The 24,542-nt window shown below is 41.8% G+C and overlaps 1 protein-coding gene across 1 annotated transcript in view; it reads right to left on the reverse strand.

Annotated features, from left to right (window-relative positions):
- The window catches only part of cntnap2a (contactin associated protein 2a), a 1,233,088-nt gene that overhangs the window by 770,817 nt on the left and 437,729 nt on the right, over positions 1–24,542 (reverse strand). The window contains 1 exon segment of the mRNA XM_034162408.1: positions 1,162–1,272. Coding sequence (XP_034018299.1) covers positions 1,162–1,272 — 111 coding nt within the window.

Below are 24,542 nucleotides of genomic sequence, written 5' to 3' on the forward strand. Positions count from 1 at the left end.
GAGACTCCTGGGAAGACCTACAGAGTCGTGTGGTTGCTGGACAGAAGTACCCTGCATGGTTTCAATGTCTGTCTGCTGCAACCACAGCTGATGGGTCAAGTCTGATCTTTCTTAGCTTTGTGATTGGCTGAGCACACCAGACGTAGTTGATTTAGCAGTGGTTGGAGCTGGGAGTTAGAAAAAATAGAGGGCAGGAGGTCTCCAGTAGGAGTGTTGGTGGCTCTTGTAATCTGGGCACAGTGGGCAGTGACGTCCATGTCTCCAGGTCCTCAGCATTTTCGGTCCAGAGATGTTGAGGAAAACTTATGGAGTCACAAAGATTTAGACAGAGGTGGTGGCAGTCAGTATATCTGCAGGAGGACAAAGTCCAAGTCTTGGTGGTTCCCCCATATTGTATGGTTATCATACCTGAAACCCAACAGGACCCTAAGGTGACAATTGGGGTCTTTGGTAATAGGGATCTTCAGAGGATCCTTAGGTGCCACTGGAATGACTTGTGAAACAGCGAAACTCAGGTGAGGAGTACCACTTGCATTGTAAGGGAACGTCAACGTGTGAGTCTCAACACTGAGGCCCCAGTGTTGGATGGTTGCCATCCAAAGTCAAAGAAGGTTCTGTGGTGCGGTGGATGTGGCAATGCAATGCACCAGCTTATGCTCCCAAACCTGCCTGGTATTTAGAAAAAGAAACAAACAAAATAACAACTGGTCCTTCTTTTTGCACCTAACTGCTAATCTAACCCTTGAGTTCCCTGAATACTGTTTGAGTACTGTGATAAGCAGATGAAGTGTATTACAGATAAGTGAAGGAATAACAGCTACGATATTTAGGCCATTGGTGCACCTTCCTAAGCATGATCCAAGGTGTAGGTGCCTCTGTACTAAGGACCCCCATCAACTGGAAAAGGCCCAGGGGACACACATGTAGCACCAGGCAGTGACAGACAGATGGCGACCTTTACGAGGTGGGGGATGAACCAGTTGTCTGCCTGTGTTGCTGCCAATCAGGACCCAGGGTGGTTAAGGTTAGACCTTACCCTTGTGAAACACCTTGGGGCGACTTATGTTATGATTTAGCGCTACATAAATAAACTGAATTGAAGTAGCGCCTGCAGGTTCCCAGTTTGCATGGATTTTTTTTTTTTTTTGGAGGCGTGCCTACCTCCTCTCTTGTTGAGCTTCGCATATCCAGGTGCATAACCGTTGGAGAAGACAGATGAGCTGGTGAAGGCCGTGTGAGGCAGAGCAGAGGCCAGAGGTTCATCACACTTCTCTGTGGGGAGAATACGAATGATGTACAGAGAGGCGGAAATGAGAAACGGCAAAGGGGAAGAAGGGGAACGGGACAGAAAGATGGATAACAGAATGAAGAGGGAGGGAGGAGAAAAGATTAATAAACATTGACATGTTTTTATTTACGGATGTGAATGTGGTCGTACATTCTGCTCCATCATTAGCGTCCAACTTACTAATCACGTTTTACGTTAATAATTAGCCCGGTCGTCTGTTGATAAATGCTTTAGCATGGAAATTTCCTGATGTGATTTCCCCTCAGTTCAAACTACAAATTGAAATGGACACTGGGAGAGATGTGTCTGTTTGTATTGAATGTACTCGAAACAAGACATTTAAAACCATTCGACGAGCTCCCTACAAAAACATCAAGGTACCTCAAACAATCTGGTCTCGTAATCTTTCCAGTGCACATTTGATTTTAAACAATGATTGCAGGAGCTCAGCTTTATCGCATCAAAAAGAGAAAACAAACAAGATTAAATGTAACCCAATAAAGCCAGAGGAATTATGATAAGATAAACCACAAATTTGATGAGTTCCATCACATCAGGTCAGGTCTAATCAGTTTGGGCTCAGAATCACAGCTCTAATCCATGTTAAGCACATAAGCGGTTCCACAAGGCTGGCCCCTTGGAAATGCTACTTCTGGAATCTGCTTGGTTGCTCCGTATCATTCATTAATGCCTCAGGGTGATAGTCTGGTTGCTTCTTTCAACAACTGTGGCCAGTCTGTCCAATCCTGATTGTGGCCATGAACTTTGTACTGGGTGATGTTCAAGAATCCTCACAGTCAAGACATCACTGTTGAGACCGTCCGTCTGATAATCCAACCTCAGCTGGTGGTGATTGTTTAACATTACGAGTCTGTCACAGGTAGACATGGTGGGACTTCAGTTTGCGGGGCAATGCTGGAGGAGATGCTTTTCTCACAATACTTCTACATTTTGAAATGTGACAGAGAAGCCAACTGCCCTAATATGTCATACGTGACAGCAGGGAAATAAGAGTGGTTCATCTAGCAAACTATGTGAGCGAGAAGCTCTTGGATATCTTTTATTAATCCTGAATTTTCAGCTATGTTCAGACTTTTGTAGGAGAACAAGTTCATAAAACACCCATTTTATTTCCATTTATTTGAATTCTACATAAAAAATAAATAAATAAATAAAAATAACCCTACTAACAGATTTTGAAATCACTACAGATCATATCAAAGGAGATATGAATGCGACAAGTTGGACCAAAAACCTTGTTTGGCCAAATGCATAAAATTACTGAAAACTTCAAAATTGCTGTATTGTTGAATAGAAAGTTAATATTTGTTGTTTCTCCAGATGTTTGGTGTAGGAGCACCTGTAAATTTTTTTCCATGCATGGAATGACCCAATAGTATTTGGTTGGATGGGAATACTGCCTTCACCTCGTTGAAGCAAAAGCTGTAAATAATAGCAATACCTTAAGTTTTCTGCTCCCCTCTGCAATTCCTTCATTGAAAGAAAAATGAAATATGTGAATGTGTAAGAGAGCAGCAGCACTGCAATGGCCTGTTCTGCAGCACATAACTTTGATAGGTGTAATCACGCCGAGTTCAGTGCAGAAAAATATATCCACCTGTCTTGCTGCATGGACCCACTGTCTTGGAGTAGCCATGAGGAAAATAGTAAGAAACATTAGTGGTGTAGTGCTGTTCAGTCCCCGCCGACCTCAGTGTCAAGCCACAACTCTGAGTGCTCTCAAAAGGAACCCAAGAAGCAGAATGCAACTCACTCACACAACACACTCACCTCTTCCACTACATTAGGTTTCACGCAGAGAGAAATAGTGAATGGTCTGTCAGGCAATGCACAGCCAGTCGATACCTCTCTGTGTACGTGTGCACGGCAGACGTACAGTCAGAGAGGTGTTTGTGCATCTGGATGTGCAGGCCGCTGCGGGTGAAAGGCGAAGCCGTGTCATACTCTTGGGCTGTTGGGTAGTTAGATGTATTACTTTGTGTCACAGCTGAGCTCATGCAGAGGAAAAAAAAATGACATCATCAAAGGCCGATAATGTGTGAGAGAGAGTTTGTGTATGGAGGTGAAGTGCAGGCAGCTTTCCGCCTGGTGTGAAAATGAGGTACGATTTTCCTTCCTGGACCATTTTGGTGGGGGGTAAAAAAAAAAAAAAAACCTAACAGGTTCTCACAAAGTAAAATGGTACTGCTTTAACAGGAAGCACAGATCTCACAATGGAAACCCAGGAGCTTATAGGCTGGAGTGAGACTTTTCCTGAAAGAGGAACCCTGTGTAAGGACTAATATCTCAATATCTATTGGGACTAAGGTCCCAAATGTTCACTAAGAGAAAACTGATCTACCCACTGAGTTATAGCCTGAACAGCAATTTCCTCACCTGGTGGTAGATTCTGATTTTAATTAAAACATTCAAAGCTGGAAGATTTTTTTCATTTCTGAAACTTGTTTTTATTTCACCCATTATGCAATTATCATCTCAGCTAAAAACAACTTTTTCTTACCCTATCGTTCACTGTGTTTGCTCAAAATATTGTGAATTTAACTGTCATGTAATGGATGAAATTTAAATACTAATATTTTGTCCATTTTGGGCACCTTTGCTCTCAATATGTATGTGGTTTTGAAGATACAGTGGGGAAAATAAGTATTTGACCCCCTGTCAGTTTTGCAGGTTTTCCCACCTACAAAGAATGTAGAGGTCTAATTTTTTTTATCGTAGATACACTTCAACTATGAGAGACAGAATCTAAAAAAAATCCAGAAAATCACATTGTATGATTTTTAATTAATTTGCATTTTATTGCATAAAATAAGTATTTGACCCCCAAGAAAAACAGAGATTAACAATTGGTACAAAAACATTTGTCTGCCATTACAGAGGTCAGATGTTTCCTGTAGTTCTTGAGCAAGTTTTCACACACTGCAGCAGGGATTTTGGTCCACTCCTCCATACAGATCTTCTCCAAATCTTTCAGGTTTGGAGTTCAGCTCCCTCCAAAGATTTTCTATTGAGTTCAGGTCTGGAGACTGGCCAGGCCACTCCAGGACCTTGAAATCAATTTGTTTCATAAATAAATAAAAAGCAGCATGTTACACATGTAGACGGTGCAGTGTTGTGGCTACAGATGATAATATAGTATTTTGTGACATTTTTTTTGATATACAAATCTCAAGAGCACCCAAACAAGTAAAAAAAGAAAAAAAAAAAAAAAAACAGTAGGATTGCAGTCAGAAAATATGTACCCATGGGTGGTGCTAAATTAAAGTGTTCATTCTGTTTTACTGATGCCTAAAAACACAAAAGTTAATTCTTCAAAATATCCAAACAGCCATAACTGAACCTCGATGGCACTTGCATTTGGGGTACTTTATACGTGCACTTTAGCAGTTTTCCTTGCAGGAAATAGCAAATTATCCTCAGCGTCTGTGGGAGGAAGCGCCTGGATGATCTTCTACATCATAAAACCGTTTATATGCAAAGTGAACTTTTTTTATTTTTTTTAAATGGCATGACATGAGTCATTATGATGAGACTGAGCGATCTTATCACAGCAGGTAATGATGTTCCAGCTTATCTCCTCTTCAACTGTGCCACAGGTGCACCCTACTGCTGCAGCAGCATCTGGGCTTCCAAACACAAACAGTCTTTTGGCCACGCTCAAGTGTCTGTGCAATTATGCTTGGCTCTTAATTCATGACAGCGAGCCCCAGTATCTCCTACGCACAGCAATGATCAAAACTGTGTGTGCCGCCGCAAAAGTCTCCCAAAAATAGACACAATACAACATGCACAAACAGACACTCATGCACATGCAACAGCTATCCAGCATCTGCCCTCTCAAGAGTGCAGGCATACACACAAATGCAGGGATATGAAAATGCCAGAAACACAGAGCTGGAGTGAATAAAATAGGAGAAGGGAGATTTAATGGAGAGACAGTTTTTTTTTTTTTTTTTTTTTAACAGGATGCAAGTTGGGCAGTGGGTGACAAAATATGATGCATTTTTCTGAGCGCCTCAAGTTATTTCCACAGGTAGGGCTGTCATAATTCTCTGCTGTGGGAAAGGATGAGCGACGTGATAGTTAGACAAAAACAAACATATGTGATACATGTAATCAGCAGGTTCACATTCCCTTACAAAAACAGAGTTAAAAAAAGAGAAAGAATTATAATGGCCTTGTAATCTGGAAGGTGGGTGAAAAAAACAGCTTTGCAAGAAAATGCACATGCTGAAATAAAGACTCAACAGTCCCAAAGCTGATACGGTTAATGGAAAAGGTGACACAAAATAATATTAGGGCTTAGTATTAGATGATGTAGTACATGCACAGTATTAATATGGTCAAGTCGAAGCCGGTACCTCAGTGGGATAAGGAGCATCAGTATGCATACCCGAGTTTGATTTTTGGTCAGGCTACCTGTGTCCTGGGACAAGGCATCATCCACCATCTACAGTACATTATCCAGCTGTAACTAGGTACCAGTTTTGGCTGGAGAAGTGTTCTGCATCAGACTGGTGTCCCATCCAAGGGGAGTTGTACGCACATATGCATCTTGCTACAAAATCCGGGGATAAGCACCGGCATCAATGATCCTTGGGGCCTGTTTAGGGCGACAAGGTGGTTCTAGTCCAGGGGTGGGCAATGAGGGCCAAGACAGTCCAGGCTTTCCATGCAACCAATCACCTCAACAGGTGGGTTTGCTGATGAGCTTCTCCCCTGAACATAAACACCTGATTGTCAATGAAATCACCTGCTGAGGTGATTGTTAGCAAGGAAAACCTGCAGTGTCTCAGCCCTTCATGGCACATGATTGCCCACCCCCAGTCTAGTCAAAGCAATGAGACATTTGTGAACCTGCCACTTTTTGTGGGTGGTGCCACTGCCATTGCCCTGACAGTGTTGAGATACAGTACAGCACATAACAGAAGTGAGTACACCTCTGTGCCATGTCACATAATAAGTCAGAGGATGGAAACATGAACATTTCATAAATATGCCTTTGACTTAATTTACATCAAGTCAAGGAGCATGCACTGGTGTCACGTCATCAAACCTCTCCTTGGATCCTGGATGGCAGCTGCCGAGGCAGACAACAGATCCATCCCCACTGCTCGAAGGTGACCATCCATCTGCAGCAGCCAGGTGAAACATGGCCACCTCCTTTACCTTCTCCAGCTGCTGGGGTCCTCAACATTATGTGCTGAATCGTGCGCAGAGAGGTGTGCCAGATGGCCAAAATGTCAAAGCTGATGCTCCCTCACATTGCAAGTAATACTTCTCATCCAAGTTTGCCTAACTAACCTCTTGTTTGATACAAAGTCATTGCAGCTGTACCCAAGGATCATCTGAAGAGCCCCGGTGTAACAGTATATCTTCCCCTCCAATGGGAAGATATCCTAGGTCCCCCCGGATATCTCCCCCCTACCCCCTGCATATATTATATAAGTCAGGCGAAACACCAAATTAATAAACTTAATTGTCCATACTGTAACAAGAGATTATATTATTTTTATAAAGTTTAAAGCTGACTAGAGTACCACATAATTTAATATGTTCATGACAGATGTTCCAAATGTTTACACCTTTTACAGAAACAATGACTTTTTACATTAGTTTGAGTCTTTCATTTATCAAATAATAATGTTCCTCTGAAATTACGTATAACTGGAGTCCTTCATTTTAAACATATTTTGGACATGTTGAGGTAGACGTTTGTTTTTTGCTTTATACATGGTTTGTATTGTAATATAATCAACTAAGCCCTTGAATTTCAGAATATTTAAACAAATAAATAGTGGATTTGTTGGCTCACGGTAAGGTTTAATACTGATAATTGTTATGGCTTTGTTTTGCAATAAAAAAAAAAAAAAATTGAATTAGTGTTTGTTTACAAGTGTTTCCTCAAACGTCAATATAATGTGTTATATATGGAGCTATTAATGAATAATATAAAGTGATTAGAGAATACTGAGGGAGGAAATCTTGGGCTTTATACAGAATTGCAATGGCTTTTGACATTTTGGATTTAACAGAATTTATGTGTGTTTTCCAGTTTAATTTATCATCAGTGACCCCTCCAAGAAATTTGTTTCCGTTACAATTTAAATTTCAGCATCATATAATAATAATACATTTCTACTTAATAGGAAATATAGAATAGGAACTATTACTATTGTTGATAGCTATAGATACATACAGAAAGAATACCAATATCGCTCACCATCAGTCAAACTGTACTTCATCTGGGACCATAAAAGATCCATGGAATATAGAGTTTAAAGGTTACTCTGTCCTGATTGGGCCTTATCAAGGTTTGGGTAAGCTTTAACCAGTGCTGCCCTGTTGGCATGTTGACTTTTAGGGGGGGGGGGGGGGGGGGGAAGATATCGTAGTATAGTTGTTATTGGAGAAACTGATTTATTAACCATCATTAATAATCCTTATATTTTCTTTACCCAATAACCTATAGCCTCTGAAAATTGAGGTCCTGTACATACAAATGCCTGTTCCTCCTTTATCTTCAAAACCAGACTTGAATTACAGCTAAAACTCTACACTACGATCACACCCTGATTGTTTCATTCATCTTCTATTGTGATGGACTACAGCAGCAAAAATGACAAAAAACAAAACAAAAGAAACCTACGGACCCAAATGCAAAGTATATGCAGACTTGCTTGACTCGGGCCTCCTGTTCAAGTATAAATTTATATATCTGAGGTTTTTAATGACTATCCATCCATCCATCCATTTTCTTCCGCTTTATCCGGAGTCGGGTCGCGGGGGCAGCAGCTCAAGCAAAGCCGCCCAGACCTCCCGATCCACACACACCTCCCCCAGCTCCTCCGGGGGAACCCCAAGGTGTTCCCAAGCCAGCCGAGAGATGTATTCCCTCCAGCGTGTCCTGGGTCTTCCCCGGGGGCCATCTATCCATCTATCGATCTCATGCTCCATCCATCCCTCACTCGTGAACAAGACCCCGAGATACTTAAACTCCTCCACTTGAGGCATAGCATTACGAATTTACTAAGGGAACTACATAGATTAAAGAAGATTGAAAAGCCCAATATTGGCATGTACTGAATAATTATGTCTGTGAGGATTCTTCATACAAATATTAACGTTGGCAAGTGATTTAATGCTCTGCTTTGGCCCCCGTACAGTGTAGCAAAGACTTTTATAGCAGCCATCCTATAATGGACTGAACAACTATAAAAAAGTGTGCATCATTTCTCAAGCATAGAGCAGTTCAGTTAGACAATTTGGCAAACGTAGACACTAAAAATCACCTTGGAAAATATACTTCAGATTAACGTCCAATCATCAGCTTCTCATAAATCATAAATCCCTGATGGTATTTATGAGGTTTTTTTGTACAATATAAATTCTGGGATTATTGAACCAACACACTACCCAAAATTGTTTTGTTAAATGTGTCCAATGGATGTCTAACACGTCACTGGACCACACGAGTGTTTAAACTTTACTAAAATTTGTCTCCAAGAAAGAACACACAGCTAATGTGTTGGTTACTCCATCCTCAAACTTATCAAATAATTCACTAAACAGTTGCATATAGCTAAGTGATTGTTCAGTATTTCTTCAAACTGTAAAATAATAAATAGGCTTTAAAACAGACAACATCAGCAATGTAGAAACAAGCCTGTTAGCAACTCTAGAAAGCTAGTTAAAGCTAAAACACCGCACGGCAAGGAACCATCCCACTACAGACCAGTTGCCCTGACCTCCCACCTCATGAAGACCATGGAGCGGCTCGTCCTGTCTCACCTCCGCACTGTGGTGAGCGACATCCTGGACCCACTTTCCTCTTCACCCTCTACACCTTGGACTTCACCTACAACACGGACAGCTGCCCTCTCCAGAAGTTCTCTGATGACTCCGCCATTGTGGGTCGTGTGTCTGAGAGAAACGAGGTGGAGTACCGATCGGTCATCACAGACTTTGTGGACTGGTGTGAGCGCAACCACTTGTGTCTCAACACCAGTAAGACGAAAGAGATGGTGATCGACTTCAGGAGGAAACCACCACCTCACCCACAGGTGAACATCCAGGAGGAGAACATAGAGCCGGTGGACAGTTTCAAATACCTGGGTGTTCACCTCAACAACAAACTGGACTGGACTCACAACACTGATGCCCTGTACAAGAAAGGACAGAGTCGCCTCCACCTCCTGAGGAGGCTGAGATCCTTTGGAGTAAGCAGGCCTCTGCTTAAGACCTTCTATGTTTCTGTTGTAGCCTCTGCTCTCCTCTATGCTGTCGTCTGTTGGGCCCCGGGCAGCACAGAGCAGGAGAGAAAGAGACTAAATAAGCTGGTCAGGAAGTCCACGGCTGTCCTCTGGACTCTCTGGAGGAGGTGGCTGAGAGGAGGGTGTTAGCCAAGTTCAAATCCATCATGGACAACTCCTCTCAACCTCTGCACCGGACTGTAGTGGAGCTGAGCAGCTCCTTCAGTGACAGACTGAGGCACCCTCAGTGCAAGAAGGAATGATACCACAGGTGGTTCCTGTACAATAACACTGTGAAATAACCACATGCAACAAATCACGTGCGATATTAATATGTCCACAAATCATGTGCAATAACAATTCATTTACAAATCCCAGCACTAATGTCACCTTATCACATCTAAATTCCACTTCACATATTGTAAATAAGATGCTCTGATTTTTTTTATTCCAATCATGTTTATGTATGCATATGTACTTATATATATATATATATATATATATATATATATATATATATATATATATATATATATATATAAAAACGTGCCTCTTCTGCTAAACACTGATTGGCTGAGTCATTCATTGTATAAACCAACACGTTAATGTGACGTGTGTTGGTGTTTACAGATAAATGTGCTTTTGTAAAAAATATGCATGTGGAGAGAATGTGAGTTCATTTTAATATATTGTGCGCTCATTTTATTATACTGTGTGCACATTTTATTATATTGTAAAACGTGCACTCACTATTGTCTTGACACATAAATGTTGGCTAGTTGCTCTATTGACGTTTCAAATCCCACAAAATCTTGGAGAGGTCGCGGCGCTGTGAGATCTCAGTAACACTGACAACTGCATTGAGATGCTCTGATCTCGCTGCACTTTAACTGCTGCATACAGACAACACCATTAACATCGTAACATAAAACTATTTTTATATTGTGCTTAAAACTCTCGTGAATATATTCTCTGGGGTTTTAGACGTCGTTATTGTGTTTATTTTATGTAAACATGCGAGAATCACAGGCTGTCTCTCTGTTATTTTCAATGGGAGCTGCTGTGAGCTCCGCTCGCTTCCTGATCATTTCGTTCTGGGGGAAAGTGAAGTGGGGGGGGGGGGGGGGCAGTTCTCCTTTGCCTGCAGAGGATAGAGCAGTTTCTTCTTGAAGCAGCTTTTCTCTGTTTTGCAGAGGGTACAACTACACATCAGCTACGAAACATTTAACAGGTAGGTGCTTAACTAATTTTAAGTTTTATAAATATTTATAACTGTTCAGCTTTATTTACCACGTTATCAGTCTAAAAATTATCTGACAAAAATTAATCGCAAGATAATTAGTCCGATAATGGTTTTTAAAGTTATCTAAAGAGATAATACAATAATGAAAACATTATCTTCAATAGTTATCAGATTATCTGAACTGTGCCCACCACTGTGTGTGTGTGTGTGTGTGTGTGTGTGTGTATATATATACACACACACACACACACACACACACACACACACACACACACACACACACACACACACACACACACACACACACACACACACACACACACACACACACATTCTATTTTTACCTTAGAATCCTTAGAAGATTGCCTTGCAGCAGTGAGAAGTTGGATGTCTAGAAACTTCTTACTTTTAAACTCTGATAAGACTGAAATGATGGTTCTTGGTCCAGTGAGACATCGGCATCAATTTGACCAGTTAACGCTCAGCCTCGGCTCGTGTGTCATACATCACACTGACAAAGTGAGGAACCTTGGGGTAATTTTTGATCCTTCCTTGTCCTTTGGCCTCCACATTAGAAATATTACTAGGACTGCTTTCCTCCACCTGCGAAATATAGTGAATATTCATCCCATCCTGTCTATGGCTGATGCTGAGACCCTGATCCATGCATTTATCTCTTCTAGATTGGACTACTGCAATGTTCTATTTTCTGGTTTACCGTAGTCTAGCATTAAGGGTCTCCAATTGGTTCAAAATGCTGCAGCCAGACTTTTGACACGAAGCAGAAAGTTCGACCACATTACACCCATTTTAGCATCCCTTCACTGGCTTCCTGTCCCAGTGAGATCAGATTTTAAGGTTCTGCTACTAACCTATAAAATTATTCATGGACTGGCACCTCCCTACCTAGCTGACCTAATTAAACCTTACGTACTGGCCCAGGCTTTATGTTCTCAGGGTGCAGGACTACTTTGTGTCCCTAAGGTGAATAAGAAGTCTGCGGGTCACAGAGCTTTCTCTTATTGTGCCCCTGTTCTGTGGAATGATCTCCCTGCGTCAATAAAACAGATTCTGTGGAGACTTTCAAGTCCAGACTTAAAACGCACTTATTTTCCCTTTCATATGGCTAGCATACTGGTACAGTTTTGTTTTACGCTTTTTACTCTTTTAATTCATTTTATTAGTAATTGGAGCGGGCTGCGGCCTCAACTTTACCTGAATTCTGAGTCTTTTAGTGAAGTTTAGGGCTAGTGGCCAGCGATCACCTTAGTATTTCTCTGTTTTTCTTGTTGTTTAATGCTGGAAAATTATACAGAATTTTTTGTCTTTCTGATGCCTGATTCTGTTTTTTTCTCTCTGTTTAAGGTGCAGCTCCATCCAGAGATGAGAGTTGTATTCGTGTTGGCGATCCTCCTGTCCTGTGCGCCAATAGCATTTCTTGTATATTCATCCGTGAATTGTTCTGTAATTTATGGTTGTAGCATGGCCCAAGCAGAGGGTCACCCCTTTGAGTCTGGTCTGCTTGAGGTTTCTTCCTCAGAGGGAGTTTTTCCTTACCACTGTTGCTCTGGGGGTTGGTAAGGTTAGACCTTACCTGTGTGAAGAGCTTTGAGGCAACTCTGTTGTGATTTTGTGCTATATAAATGAAAATAAATTGAAATTGAAATTCTACCTCATTTTCTTATTTTATTGTATTGCTACAAGTATTATTATTATTGCTTACCCTTGCACATGCTGTTTGATGCACATTTTCCTCCACTCGTGTTTTTTAAGAGCTGACGTAATGTGAATTTCTCCACTGTGATATCAATAAAGTCTTATCTTATCTTGCCAAATAACATTAAAAATTGTGTAAAGAGAAACACTGTAATTGTTCAACACAACGTTTTGCAAAAAAAAGTATTATAGTATAATACAAATGTATTGACACTGCGAACATCAACACTACCATAAGCTCATAACCATGCTAGCACACTTTGTAATGAAGAAAATAGAAGTTCTTGCTTTAATACTTTCCCATGCCTTTACTTTTACAAAATGTTCCAGGTTTATTTGAAAAAAATGGAACCAAACATATTTTAGGTTATCTGAATTGTTAAATTGTAGCCACAGGCTCCACAGTATTTAATAGAGCCTTGAACTTTAAAATATGACTACACACTCATAAAAAAATGCATGTAAACCAGCAGAAAATTGAACATAAAATGCCAAAATTTCAAGGACACCCACGTTCTCTGGTAAATGCTGGGCATTTGGAAGATCTGTAAAAAACTGGGTCAGGCTATAGCCCTGAAATTACTGGCAATAAATCAGAACATTGTGCACCAGTCTGACGACATCCTATAGAAATACATTCACAGAAATGAACCGAAGGAGATTTACATTCTCCGACACGATTAACTAGCAGAACCATTCAGGTCTATGTGTGTTTTATGGTTTCTAATTAATCTTCACAATAATTCCACGATGCGTAAATTCCAAAAGTAATTCACTTATATATCACAAGCTTATCTGCTGCTGCAAGAAAAATTGTAGCCCTATAATATAAGGAGATTAGTGCAAAGGAGCTAAACACCCACATGCACACCAGCATGAATACAGAAACTAATTCTGTTGTTAGGTATGCATTGCATTAGACCACTACCTGAATTGTTAGCAAACACATGGTCAATCATCCAGGACTCAAGTCTGAGATTGTAGCTGCTGATATTTGCACCTGTCTCAAGTGCAAAGAAAGGTTCAGTATGTTCAGGTACTTCAGGGCAAGAAAATGACTACAATATCCAAGTGCAAATGTCAGTTTATTCCCCATGGAGAGTTAGAGGCGGCTTTATGTGTGATTGTATGATAAGGAGGAATAGGTGGGGCAGAGAGGGACCCAAAGAGGAGTAACGACGTAAGATGAAAGGGAAAGTAAGAAAGAGCAATGGTGAAACCAACAAAGGAAAGAGGCAGGTGCACAGGAAAGGTTCCATATAGAAGCCTTAGTAACATTTCAAGCTAGGTAAAAAAACAAATGTGGAAAGCAGCAACCATAAGAAGTATCAGCTGCTGGCAACCAACTGGGACCAGAGCCACAGACAGATGGAATGAGGTTGCGTTGTTTAAAGGAGTACAACAGTGTCACATCTCCATTAAAGACAACTGGACACAGTACACAACAGCAACAAAGCCTTATTTGGAGACATCAAGCGATGCTTTGTTAGAGCCACTTGGTGTCAACACAGTGAGGCTTCAGTAGACCAACCTTCTTGGAACTTGGATTTCTGTGAAAATATGGCAATGTTGTCCTACTTGTTTTACTGTTGCTTTGATTATGGTTAAAAATAATGGCGATTGTCACTGCTCAAGGATATGGCTAGGGCTGCTTTAGAGACACTTAACTAATCCCGATGATGTAGAAGCCACCTGTCTCTGCATCGTCCCATTACGAATGAAAGCACACTTCACTGTTATAATGAACAGCAGCTTGCAATAGGTCAATGGTGGATTCATATTTTCCATCTGGCTTTGAGGTACCTGAACATATATCTGTAACTGGCATTGCTGACAGAGCAGGTTGTTCAGTGGGATAAGTTGAGCAACCAATAAGCAGACCTGGGTCTGATTCCTGGTCATGCTACCTGTGTCTTTGGACAATGTCATGCTCTGTGTTTTGCTCTTGTTGTCAGCCATGTTTGGTTTAAGTATTATTCTTGATTTTGTGCTGTCTGTGTGTCTTCCCTGGCTGGGTGTTTCCTGCCTGGGCTTTGTCTGTCCCTGTCTCTCTTGGCTGTCTCTCTTGGTGCTTGGTGGTAGGCGTAACACACTGTCTGGGCCACACCCATTTCTGGATCTTTCCACACACGTGTTTCCAATTAGTGCAGCAGACAACTGAAACAATCCTTCACTTGGTGATGCAAGCATCAGATTTGACATGAATGTTCTTCATAAATCAGTGTTTAAGGAAAAAGTGCTGGCCACTTGAAAATCCAATATGGCGGCCAGGTAGGAGTCAATGAAGAATTGCACAGGGGTCAAAATCTAAAAATGCTCCAATCATATTGAAAGCTATACCACATTATGTGTCTGGTCACAACGACTGCAAAATGTATAATTTGGACTATCTACGACTGAATGTTCTGGAGTTATGGGGTAAAAACAGCAAGAATGGTGACAAAGGTCAGTTTCAGTTTGTACAGGAGTCAAAAGTTAAAGTTGCCCCAATTTTGGTAAAATGTGGTGCAAATTATTGGTTGAACTAATAGGATTAATAAATGGAATAGTTTTGACTGTGTTGAATGCTTGGTTTGCAAAGTAAATGTCAAACAATGTCGACGTCCACTGGATTCTATGGCATGTGACAGATGTTACCCTGTAACGTGACAACTGAGCATGACACATGGTGCAAACTATTCCTTTTTAAAACCCTATTAACACAACCAATAATTTGCATCACATTTTACAAAAATTGATGCAACTTTATCTTTTGACCCTATACAAACTGAAATTGACCTTTGTCACCATTCTTGCTGTTTTTACCCCATAACTCCAGAACAGTCAGACATAGATAGTCCAAACTATATGTGTTATACTTTTCAATATGATTGGAGCGTTTTTAGATTTTGACCCCTGTGTAATTCTTCATTGACCCCTATCTGGCCGCCATATTGGATTTTCAAGTTTCAAGTTTGGAAATCTGGCCAGAAATCATACTTATCTGCTTCACTAAATCTGCAGCTCATCACCAAGGTGAATTTAAGCCCCACTGGTTGCACTTGTGATTCTAGCTCTGAGTATTGTGTTTTTCCATGTCCTGCTGCCACGTTGTGTTTTTGACCACCTGCCTGTTTGTACCGACCATGCCTTTGCCTGATGATTCTAATCTGTTTGCTCTTTTTGGACTGCCTCACTGTGTACCGGACCCCACTGAGTTATTCAGTAAATGCCTTTTTAAACCAGAGCAACTGTGTCGAGTCCTGCACTTGTGTGCAGCCGTTTCTGTCCGACATCCCTGATAGACAAGACATGACATCTGCATTGTCCCAGCCCATACAACTGGTAATAGCTACAAGCCTTGGTTGGGGATGTTACCTACATTGGATGCGCACCAGCACCAATGGGCCTTAGGACCTACACAGGACATAATATTTCTAGTACAGCGCTGACTGTTTGTGTATTAGACATGCAAGGAATTACTTTGTTTCAAGACAGGTAGGTGGCTGTCTACTACCATTCTCTGTGTCAAGTATACTATGACCATGTCTGGGTTTTTCATTTCTCCAGTAGGTAGTTGGCATCCATTACAGGGGAGTCTGATGGGAAGTCTTGTGGCAGCCATTTGGTTAGAAGCCTGCTTCAGCTTGCTTGGTTGTTACCTGTGCTTCATGTATCTTAAGTCAATGCTGAGAGATTTATGGACACTTAAGCCGCAAGGAAGGTCTTGGTGGGTTACTGAAGGATTTTTCTAAGAAAGGTAAAATTGCACCTTCAGACAGTGACCCTGTTGAGTCCATTCTCTTGAAGTGGGTACAGACAGCAGACCCAGAATGGACTAATGGGAATTCACTGAAAGAAAGCTTCTACAGAAGGCAGGACACCCACTTTAGATAGCCAATGGCTACAGACAATCTGATCCCTTAACATGGCTTTGACAGCCGAAATCTTTATGATTTCTGGGTGACACATCCTTTAAACAGCTTCACTTTCTACATTTGGCGCATAATGACTATTGGCATGTCTAAAAATCAGACAGTAGGGTACTTTTCTTATTGGTGTGTTCCCAAGTACTTTGTACTTGCTTTAACACTGACCTCTTCATTAGACTAAAGTGAAATGGCAGTTGGCAGCTTTTTACTTCACAGTTTATGGAGCTAACACAAAATGTCTACATTTAAAAGCATGAGAGTAGAAACTGAAAGTAAATATGGACGTTAGGCAGTTCTGTGTAACAGTGGGGTCTCTGCTCTTTACTGGCGTGCAAAGATTGTTTTTTAATGACTGAAGCATGCGAGCTTGGTTAGACACTGTCAAGTCTGTCCTCTGATTGACAGCAAATGCTAAACTTTAGGGACTTGGGGGATTGGAACAAGGCATGAAAACAGTGGAAGTCGTCAAAAGTGTGAACAGCTGCATGTAGAGCCGATGGACCGTCCAAACTGACAGTAAATGTGAGTGTCTCAGTCTGTGTGTGCCTTTGTTGTAGGTTATAGTTTTCAATTTTATCTATGGCCACATTCCCGTGTGGTACAGTCCAAATGGAGTGCATTTGGAGGTCAGTCACATAATGAATTTGTATTCTTAGAAATTCAAGCGACTACAGCAGGGGTGGCCAAGTTCGGTCCTCGAGAGCCACATTCCTGACACTCTTAGTTGTCTCCCTGCTCCAACACACCTGAATCCAATGAAAGGCTCATTAAAAGTCTGCTAATGAGTCTTTCATTGGATTCAGGTGTGTTGGAGCAGGGAGACAACTAAGAGTGTCAGGAATGTGGCTCTCGAGGACCGAACTTGGCCACCCCTGGACTACATCACTCAAAGGTAAAGATATAAAATTTCTACTTTTTAAGGCCATAAATTTGAAAAATGAGCAAGTCCAAAACAACTTCCATGGGCTACCAGGCTGGAGCTTACTACAGATATGGTACCATGAAGTGGTTGAGCATTTACAACTGTCACTGAATGGAATACAAGTCCAATGCACATCACCTCCCCAGCTGAGGCAATACCCAATTACATTACAGCTTAGAGGATTAAGTGTCTTGCAGAAGAACGCAGACAGGTGGCCTTGAACACACACCTGGAACTGAACCAGGTTGTTCAAGTCCTATCCCATAGGTGCTCGGCCACACAACAACAAAACATATGTTATGAATTTAAATTAAAACTGGTATAGAATGGGATGTTGGGCCAAAGTAGAGTTAACTAGAAGCACTCAGAGAGTGCAAACCTCTGCCAAGGCCATAGGGTCACTGACCCTAAAGAGATTCCCTCCTTGGCACAGTGATCTATTCAACAATTCAGTGTTACAACCAAAACTATGATACATACACTTTTCTTTCCTTTATATTTGACATCCTTGACCATGAAAACATACCACTAGAACTTAGAATCACTTTTATGTCTTTATTAGTTGAAAAGTTATTGTATAAAAATGATTTTTCAGTAATGGCGGTTTTCTTCTGGATCTAGCTCCATAACATTTGAAGCTACATCAAATCTGATGACACCTTTCTGAATCAGTACAGATTCAGCTACAATTTGGTGTTAGTTGTGCATCTCTAGCTTCATTTGTCACCTCACACTGACACATTTTCTATTTTCCCTATATTTTTGCATATTCTGGATCACCAGATCCGGAATCCAGATCCGATCATCACCAAACTTTGTTGTTTGATAGAACATTTGACTATGTTACACCTTAATTTTTTTTCAAGCCTTTCTGCCTTGTTTTTGTGGAGTTAGAAACTAGAATGTCAAAATTCCCCCTATCCCGCAATGGTGAAGAATCCTTTATAAAATTCCTGGATCCGGATCGTGATCCGGATCACCACTAAAATTTAATCACTTGTTCCTCTTGTCATTTCCAACCACTCCGTTCAAAACTTTTTGGGTTATCCTGCTGACAGACAGACAAACAAACAAACACGACCGAAAACATAACCTCCTTGGAGGAGGTAATTAGATTTGGAAGTGGCTGTGGATCGAGGATCATTTCATGTCTTCAGGGTTTTGGTGTTTCTTTTTACAAAAGGTAAATGGTGATGGTCTAGTGGTTAAGCGTTGGGCTTGAAACCAGAGGATCCCTGGTACAAATCCCAGCTTGATCGTAAAATCACTCAGGGCCCTTGTGTAAGGTCTTTAATCCCCTAGTTGCTCCTGGTGTGTAGTGAGCGCCTTTGCATGGCGACACCCTGACATCGGGGTGAATATGAGGCATTTTTGTAAAGCGTTTTGAGCGTCTGATGCAGATGGAAAAGCACTATATAAATGCAGTCCATTTATCATTTGTCTTTCTGTATGGTTGTGGGAGGTTTAAAGAAGGTGAAGACGAGAGGTTTTTGGTATGAGGTCTATTCGGAGGACCTTGGGTACCACTGGGATGACTAAGATGAGGACATTGTGAGGGAACATCAGCTGTAACATTTTGGTCACGTGGTGTGTTTGTCTGGGCATGATCCAGTGCACAGGTATCTCAGTGCTGAGGATCCCAACAGCTGGACAACGAGATGTGGCAGACAGATGCTTACTTTTGAGAGTGTTCCAAAGTTTAATCAGGCTTATTTAAACCAAAGTGAAGACTTTTAGAAAAGCCTTTGGCCGCAAGTATCGATCCAAACACTTTCAATGTTGCCATGCAGTCAGCTCACAGTGTCTGTCCTAAAGGAGAAGTCCTTTTCTGTGTTTCCACACACCTCATGTGTCAGCTCTGTCTCACACAACCGCATTGTAATAAATCAGTGCAGTCAGACTCAATGCGCGGTGGCGGAACGCAGCAAATTAAAGTGTGTCTAATGTGTTTACAGGAACTCTTTGAAGTTGCTTTTGTTCTTGTTGGGGTCACGGTGTAGGATTTAAAAAGAAAAAGAAATAACAACCACTCGCTAATTAACAAGCAGCTACATAAGTGTGTTGTCCTGCACACCTGCAACGGAGCGACAGCAGCTCCCTAGTGGGATTAACAAAGAGCTATAGGCCACAAATTAACAGATGTTCCACAGCATACCAAAAGGCATCACTAATTGGCATTACAGATGGTTTGTCCCCACTAAACATCAGAATTGTGGAGACTTGTGTTCTTGACTTTAACCAGTGCGGGTGCAGAAAATAAATCCAGCCTCATGTGATGGTTAAACCTGCAGGAAGGGAGGACCGGGACCGGACTTTTTGTTAACCTGCACAAGACACAAATCTGACCTTTTTGTTTAGTTTGAACATAGCTTAACTTTTTTTTTGAATGTCAGATTTGGGCACCGTATGTATACATTTCTAGAGCTGATATGTATCTGATTCATATCTCACCTATGCTGAGGTGACTGCTGAGAGAACAGCTGGATCAGATAAAGGGCACTTAGAAAATTTATATAAACCCCAAACAAATAAATCAGATCTGACAAAATGTAACTAGAAGGCACACGAAGGAGAGTCCATCACCCGCGAATCACACACCCGAGTCCAATTCATGCAGATTCATTCTTTGTGATGCAGTGAGACCAAAATGTTCTTCTGTGTGACATTTAATGAATTCTGTATAAAACAAAACTGCTCCAAACTGTTCAAGTCAAACACTTACAGCCCTGAATTTAACCTTTCAAAGTCATCCAGAGTCAAAGGTCATGTGACCCGTAGAAAGGTGATGCACAGTGTGACTTCATATTTGTCTTAACAGTAACAATAGACACATCTTCAACCAAATCCACTAAATAGGCGCGCTCTCTCTCTCTCATATACGAGGTCTGTTAGAAAAGTATCCGACCTTATTATTTTTTCAAAAACCATATGGATTTGAATCACGTGTGATTGCATCAGACAAGCTTGAACCCTCGTGCGCATGCGTGAGTTTTTTCACGCCTGTCGGTTGCTTCATTCGCCTGTGAGCAGGCTTTGAGTGAGGTGTGGTCCACCCCTCTCGTCTATTTTTTATTGAGAATAAATGTCTGAATGATTTGGATCTTTGCTGCATCAATTTTTTTCCAGAAACTGTGAGAGACCTCCAGGTGGACACCGTTCGAAAAATTAATATGACTTTCAGGGACGATTTTATGGGGATTAAACAGATTACGGGGTGTTACTGCCCCTTTAAGGATGGCCCACAACTGCTGAGAGCGCAGCGCGCTCCCAGCGCCGATGGACAGGCTGACACCCCGCACAAACAACCAGATCATTTCCAACGTGAAAGCTTTGTTGATCCGGGACCTCGTCTGACTTTCACAAAAAGGCAGAAGATGTGGACATCAGCACTTTTTCCGACACATTCCACCGTTACAGGAGTTTTATTTTTTCATGGAAAAAGAAGCAGAGGGACGCGCCACGGAGCCGTTCATTACGCGGGACAAGACCACCTTGGTGTTGGTCTCACAGGACGGCTTAAAGGTGGATTTCAGATGGATTCCAGTTGCTTTCCAATCGTGTGAATATCCGATTGTGATTGTGCATGAGCTGGACATGCCAGAACATGTCCCGTGAGGCTTCATCACGGCGTTTCTTTGCACCGAGCGGCTGCACTACAACGTGCCGAACTCCTCTGCCTTTGTTCCTCTTTCCATGACAAAAACTCCTGTAACAGTGAAATGTGCCATTCATTTCTAAACTGGACGCTGTCTTGATCCGATATGTCCTCTGACTAGCACAGGAATTGTGAAAACACGTGGACATCAGCACTTTTCCGGCACATTAAGACAGACGTGCGGAGGAGTTCGGCGCGTCGTGGTGCAGCCACTCAGCGCAAAGAAACGCCATGATGAAGCCTCACGGGACATGTTCTGGCACGTCCAGCTCATGCACAATCACAATCGGATATTCACACGATTGGAAAGCAACCGGAATCCATCTGAAATCCACCTTTAAGCCGTCCTGTGAGACCAACACCGAGGTGGTTTTGTCCCGCATAATGAACGGCTCCGTGGTGCGTCCCTCGGCTTCTTTTTCCATGAAAAAAAAAAAAACTCCTGTAACGGTGGAATGTGCCGGAAAAAAGTGCTGATGTCCACATCTTCTGCCTTTTTGTGAAAGTCAGACGAGGTCCCGGATCAACAAAGCTTTCACGTTGGAAATGATCTGGTTGTTTGTGCGGGGTGTCAGCCTGTCCATCGGCGCTGGGAGCGCGCAGCGCTCTCAGCAGTTGTGGGCGGTCTTTAAACCGTCTGGATCACTCATTAATCTGTTTAATCCCCATAAAATCGTCCCTGAAAGCCATATAAATTTTTCGAACGGTGTCCACCTGGAGGTTTCTTACAGTTTCTGGAAAAAAATCGATGCAGCAAAGATCCAAATCGTTCAGACATTTATTCGCAATAAAAAATAGATGAGAGGGGTGGACCACACCTCACTCAAAGCCTGCTCACAGGCGAATGAAGCAACCGACAGGCATGAAAAAACTCACGCATGCACACGAGGGTTCAAGCTTGGCTGACGCAATCACACGATTCAAATCCATATGGTTTTTGAAAAAATAATAAGGTCGGTACTTTTCTAACAGACCTCATATATATATATATATATATATATATATATATATATATAAAATTGTGCTGCATTTCCAAAGTACACTTCCATCTGAGGCATGCTCGTGCACATGCCCCCCCCCACACACACACACACACGCACACACGTGGGAGTGAGGCTGCACCGCGGGTGTTAGATATTGTACATGTGGCAGCCAAAAATGCAATAACTGCCAATAAACAATCATCTTATATCTAATAAAGCCAATAATGTAATAACTTGTCAAAATAGCGTAATAACTTTTTCCCAATAATGTCATCAGTTATTACATCATTGACCTTGTATTAACAAAACAAACTTATGAAAATGTAATAACTGGAGTCGATAATGTAATCATACATAATTGACTGTATTTCTTTGAAATAAAAGTTTTTGTCTTCCCCCCAACGCCCACACACAAACACACAACTCACGATTTTCAGAATAACACATTATTGTGTTATTGGCTTTATTACATTTAAAATTGCCAAAATGATCACATTATTGGCAGTTATGTTATTGGCCATTATTATGTTTTTGGTTGCTACAGGACGCAACCCCTACTCCCAGTGACAGTCAGAACCCCACGAGCAGGCCAATGTCCCTCCAACACCACCCAACTGGGTAAGAGCTGCTTGAGACTCTCATCGTGGACCGGAGGGAAGAAACGCCCCCGGGCTGCCAGCACTGGACAGGCACCATCCCCAGCACCCTGGGACTCCGAACACTTGGGGTCATTTATAAACATGAATGGGTTCCATTGCACCATGTGACTTCATTGGAGCGTTTCTCTAAGTAAAGACAAAATACCTCCAACAAACATAGTAGAGAAACTTGAATCTTCGACTGGACTGGGTTGCTTGACGTCAGGATGTTCCGCTTCAAATCACAGAAGCTTCCTCAGCTAAAATTCTCTGACTCTGGTAGTCTGACTTCTGTCTTGACTCTTGTAGAGAAGAATAAACCAGAAGCCAACAAAAGCTGGAGTTTTTAACCTAACCAGACCCCTCCTACCGAGAGGCCGACTGCTATAGGCTAGTGACTAAACAATAGCTCTAATTAGCACCTATTGTGCTCTAGTTAGCACTCTCCTAATGATGGGATGGAAGCCTCCCCTGATGGCTCCCTTGATGACTCTCCTGATGACGTGAATGACTCATTACCATGAACAAAGGACTGAAACTGCTTTGACCTGAGTACCCCATTGTAAACAGGGGAGAAAGCGTGTCTGAGACCCGCCCCCTGGTTAAGGCTTGGTTTCAACTGTTTTACAAAGAATGCTTCCTTGACACCTCTCTCAAACCATTTCTTCTCTCTGGCTAAGATTTTAACTTCCTTGTCCTCAAATGTGTGGTTAGTGTCTTTCAGGTGGAGATGAACTGCAGACTGAGGTCCACTGGCAACCTCTCTGCGGTGCTGGTATAGCCTCTTGTTTAAAAAGGTTGTTTATATAAACAGAGCAATGTAGTGTATTATATCAGATGTCAGGAAAACTGTAATGAACACTACATAGGTGAGACTAAGCAACCTCATTCTGGACATCCCAGCTGGACAACACGTACTGTGTTTGAACAGACATAGACTAACAACTGCCCACTGTGATGCGCGTGTGTCTGCTTGCTGTCATTACGTGGAAATAAATATAAACATATACCACTGTGCCGACAGGCTGCAGCAAGTGCAAGCTGCAGCACATTGAGAGGCGGCCCCCAGGTTAAAATGGACTGTCAGATCATAACACGCAATCTGACTGTCACGTCACCCACATGAGCTCTGTTCCACATTGTGCGGCGTCAGTCTTACGCATGCCGTCCACAAGACATGCGTGTCGGGCAGGGCACATGCAGGCCAGCTGGATGCACCAGGAGATGTGGGTCATCTACAGAGGAACAGATGGATCATATTTGTATTACTCACTTGATAAGTGGGATTCAGTATAATGCAGTGTTTTTTATATGGCCTGTGGCTTTATTTTTGTTTAAATACATCCATGTCCTTCCTGATATCCTTTCCTGCACCTTTCTCAGGCCAGCAATGGTAGCTTTTATTGGTAAAGTTTCTGACTGGCAATCAGAGCTTTTGGAAAGTGTGGGTTCAAATCCTGTGGGTGATATGTATTTTTTTATATTTTCACAGCAGCTGCACATTCTTTCTGTTCACCACAAAAAGTACGTCAAATGTCAGTTTTCACAATATGCTGTTAAATTTGACCTTGAAGGTCTGACTGAAGGTCACTAAAAGTTTGATTACTTAAAGCACCATAATGGTGCACCACGCAATGTAGATCACTGTTGCTGACCTGGAAACCATCACTGGCTGGTCACCCTCACACCACAAAGGTGTGTGCCATACAAAATTTCGAAATTTAAACCGATAGCTGAAGAAGTAGAACTTTTAATCTACCATCATGGATGCCATCCTCCACATCACCATTGAATGCACGGCTGCCACAGTCAAAGATGATGCAGGTGCACAGTCAGGAGTATAGCCAAATTTATTTGACTAGTGTGGCCCTGGATATACAGGACACACACAAGCTTATTTGATTAAAAATCAA

Source organism: Thalassophryne amazonica, chromosome 1 (genome assembly GCF_902500255.1).
Source record: "Thalassophryne amazonica chromosome 1, fThaAma1.1, whole genome shotgun sequence".
NCBI classification, from domain to species: Eukaryota; Metazoa; Chordata; class Actinopteri; order Batrachoidiformes; family Batrachoididae; genus Thalassophryne; species Thalassophryne amazonica.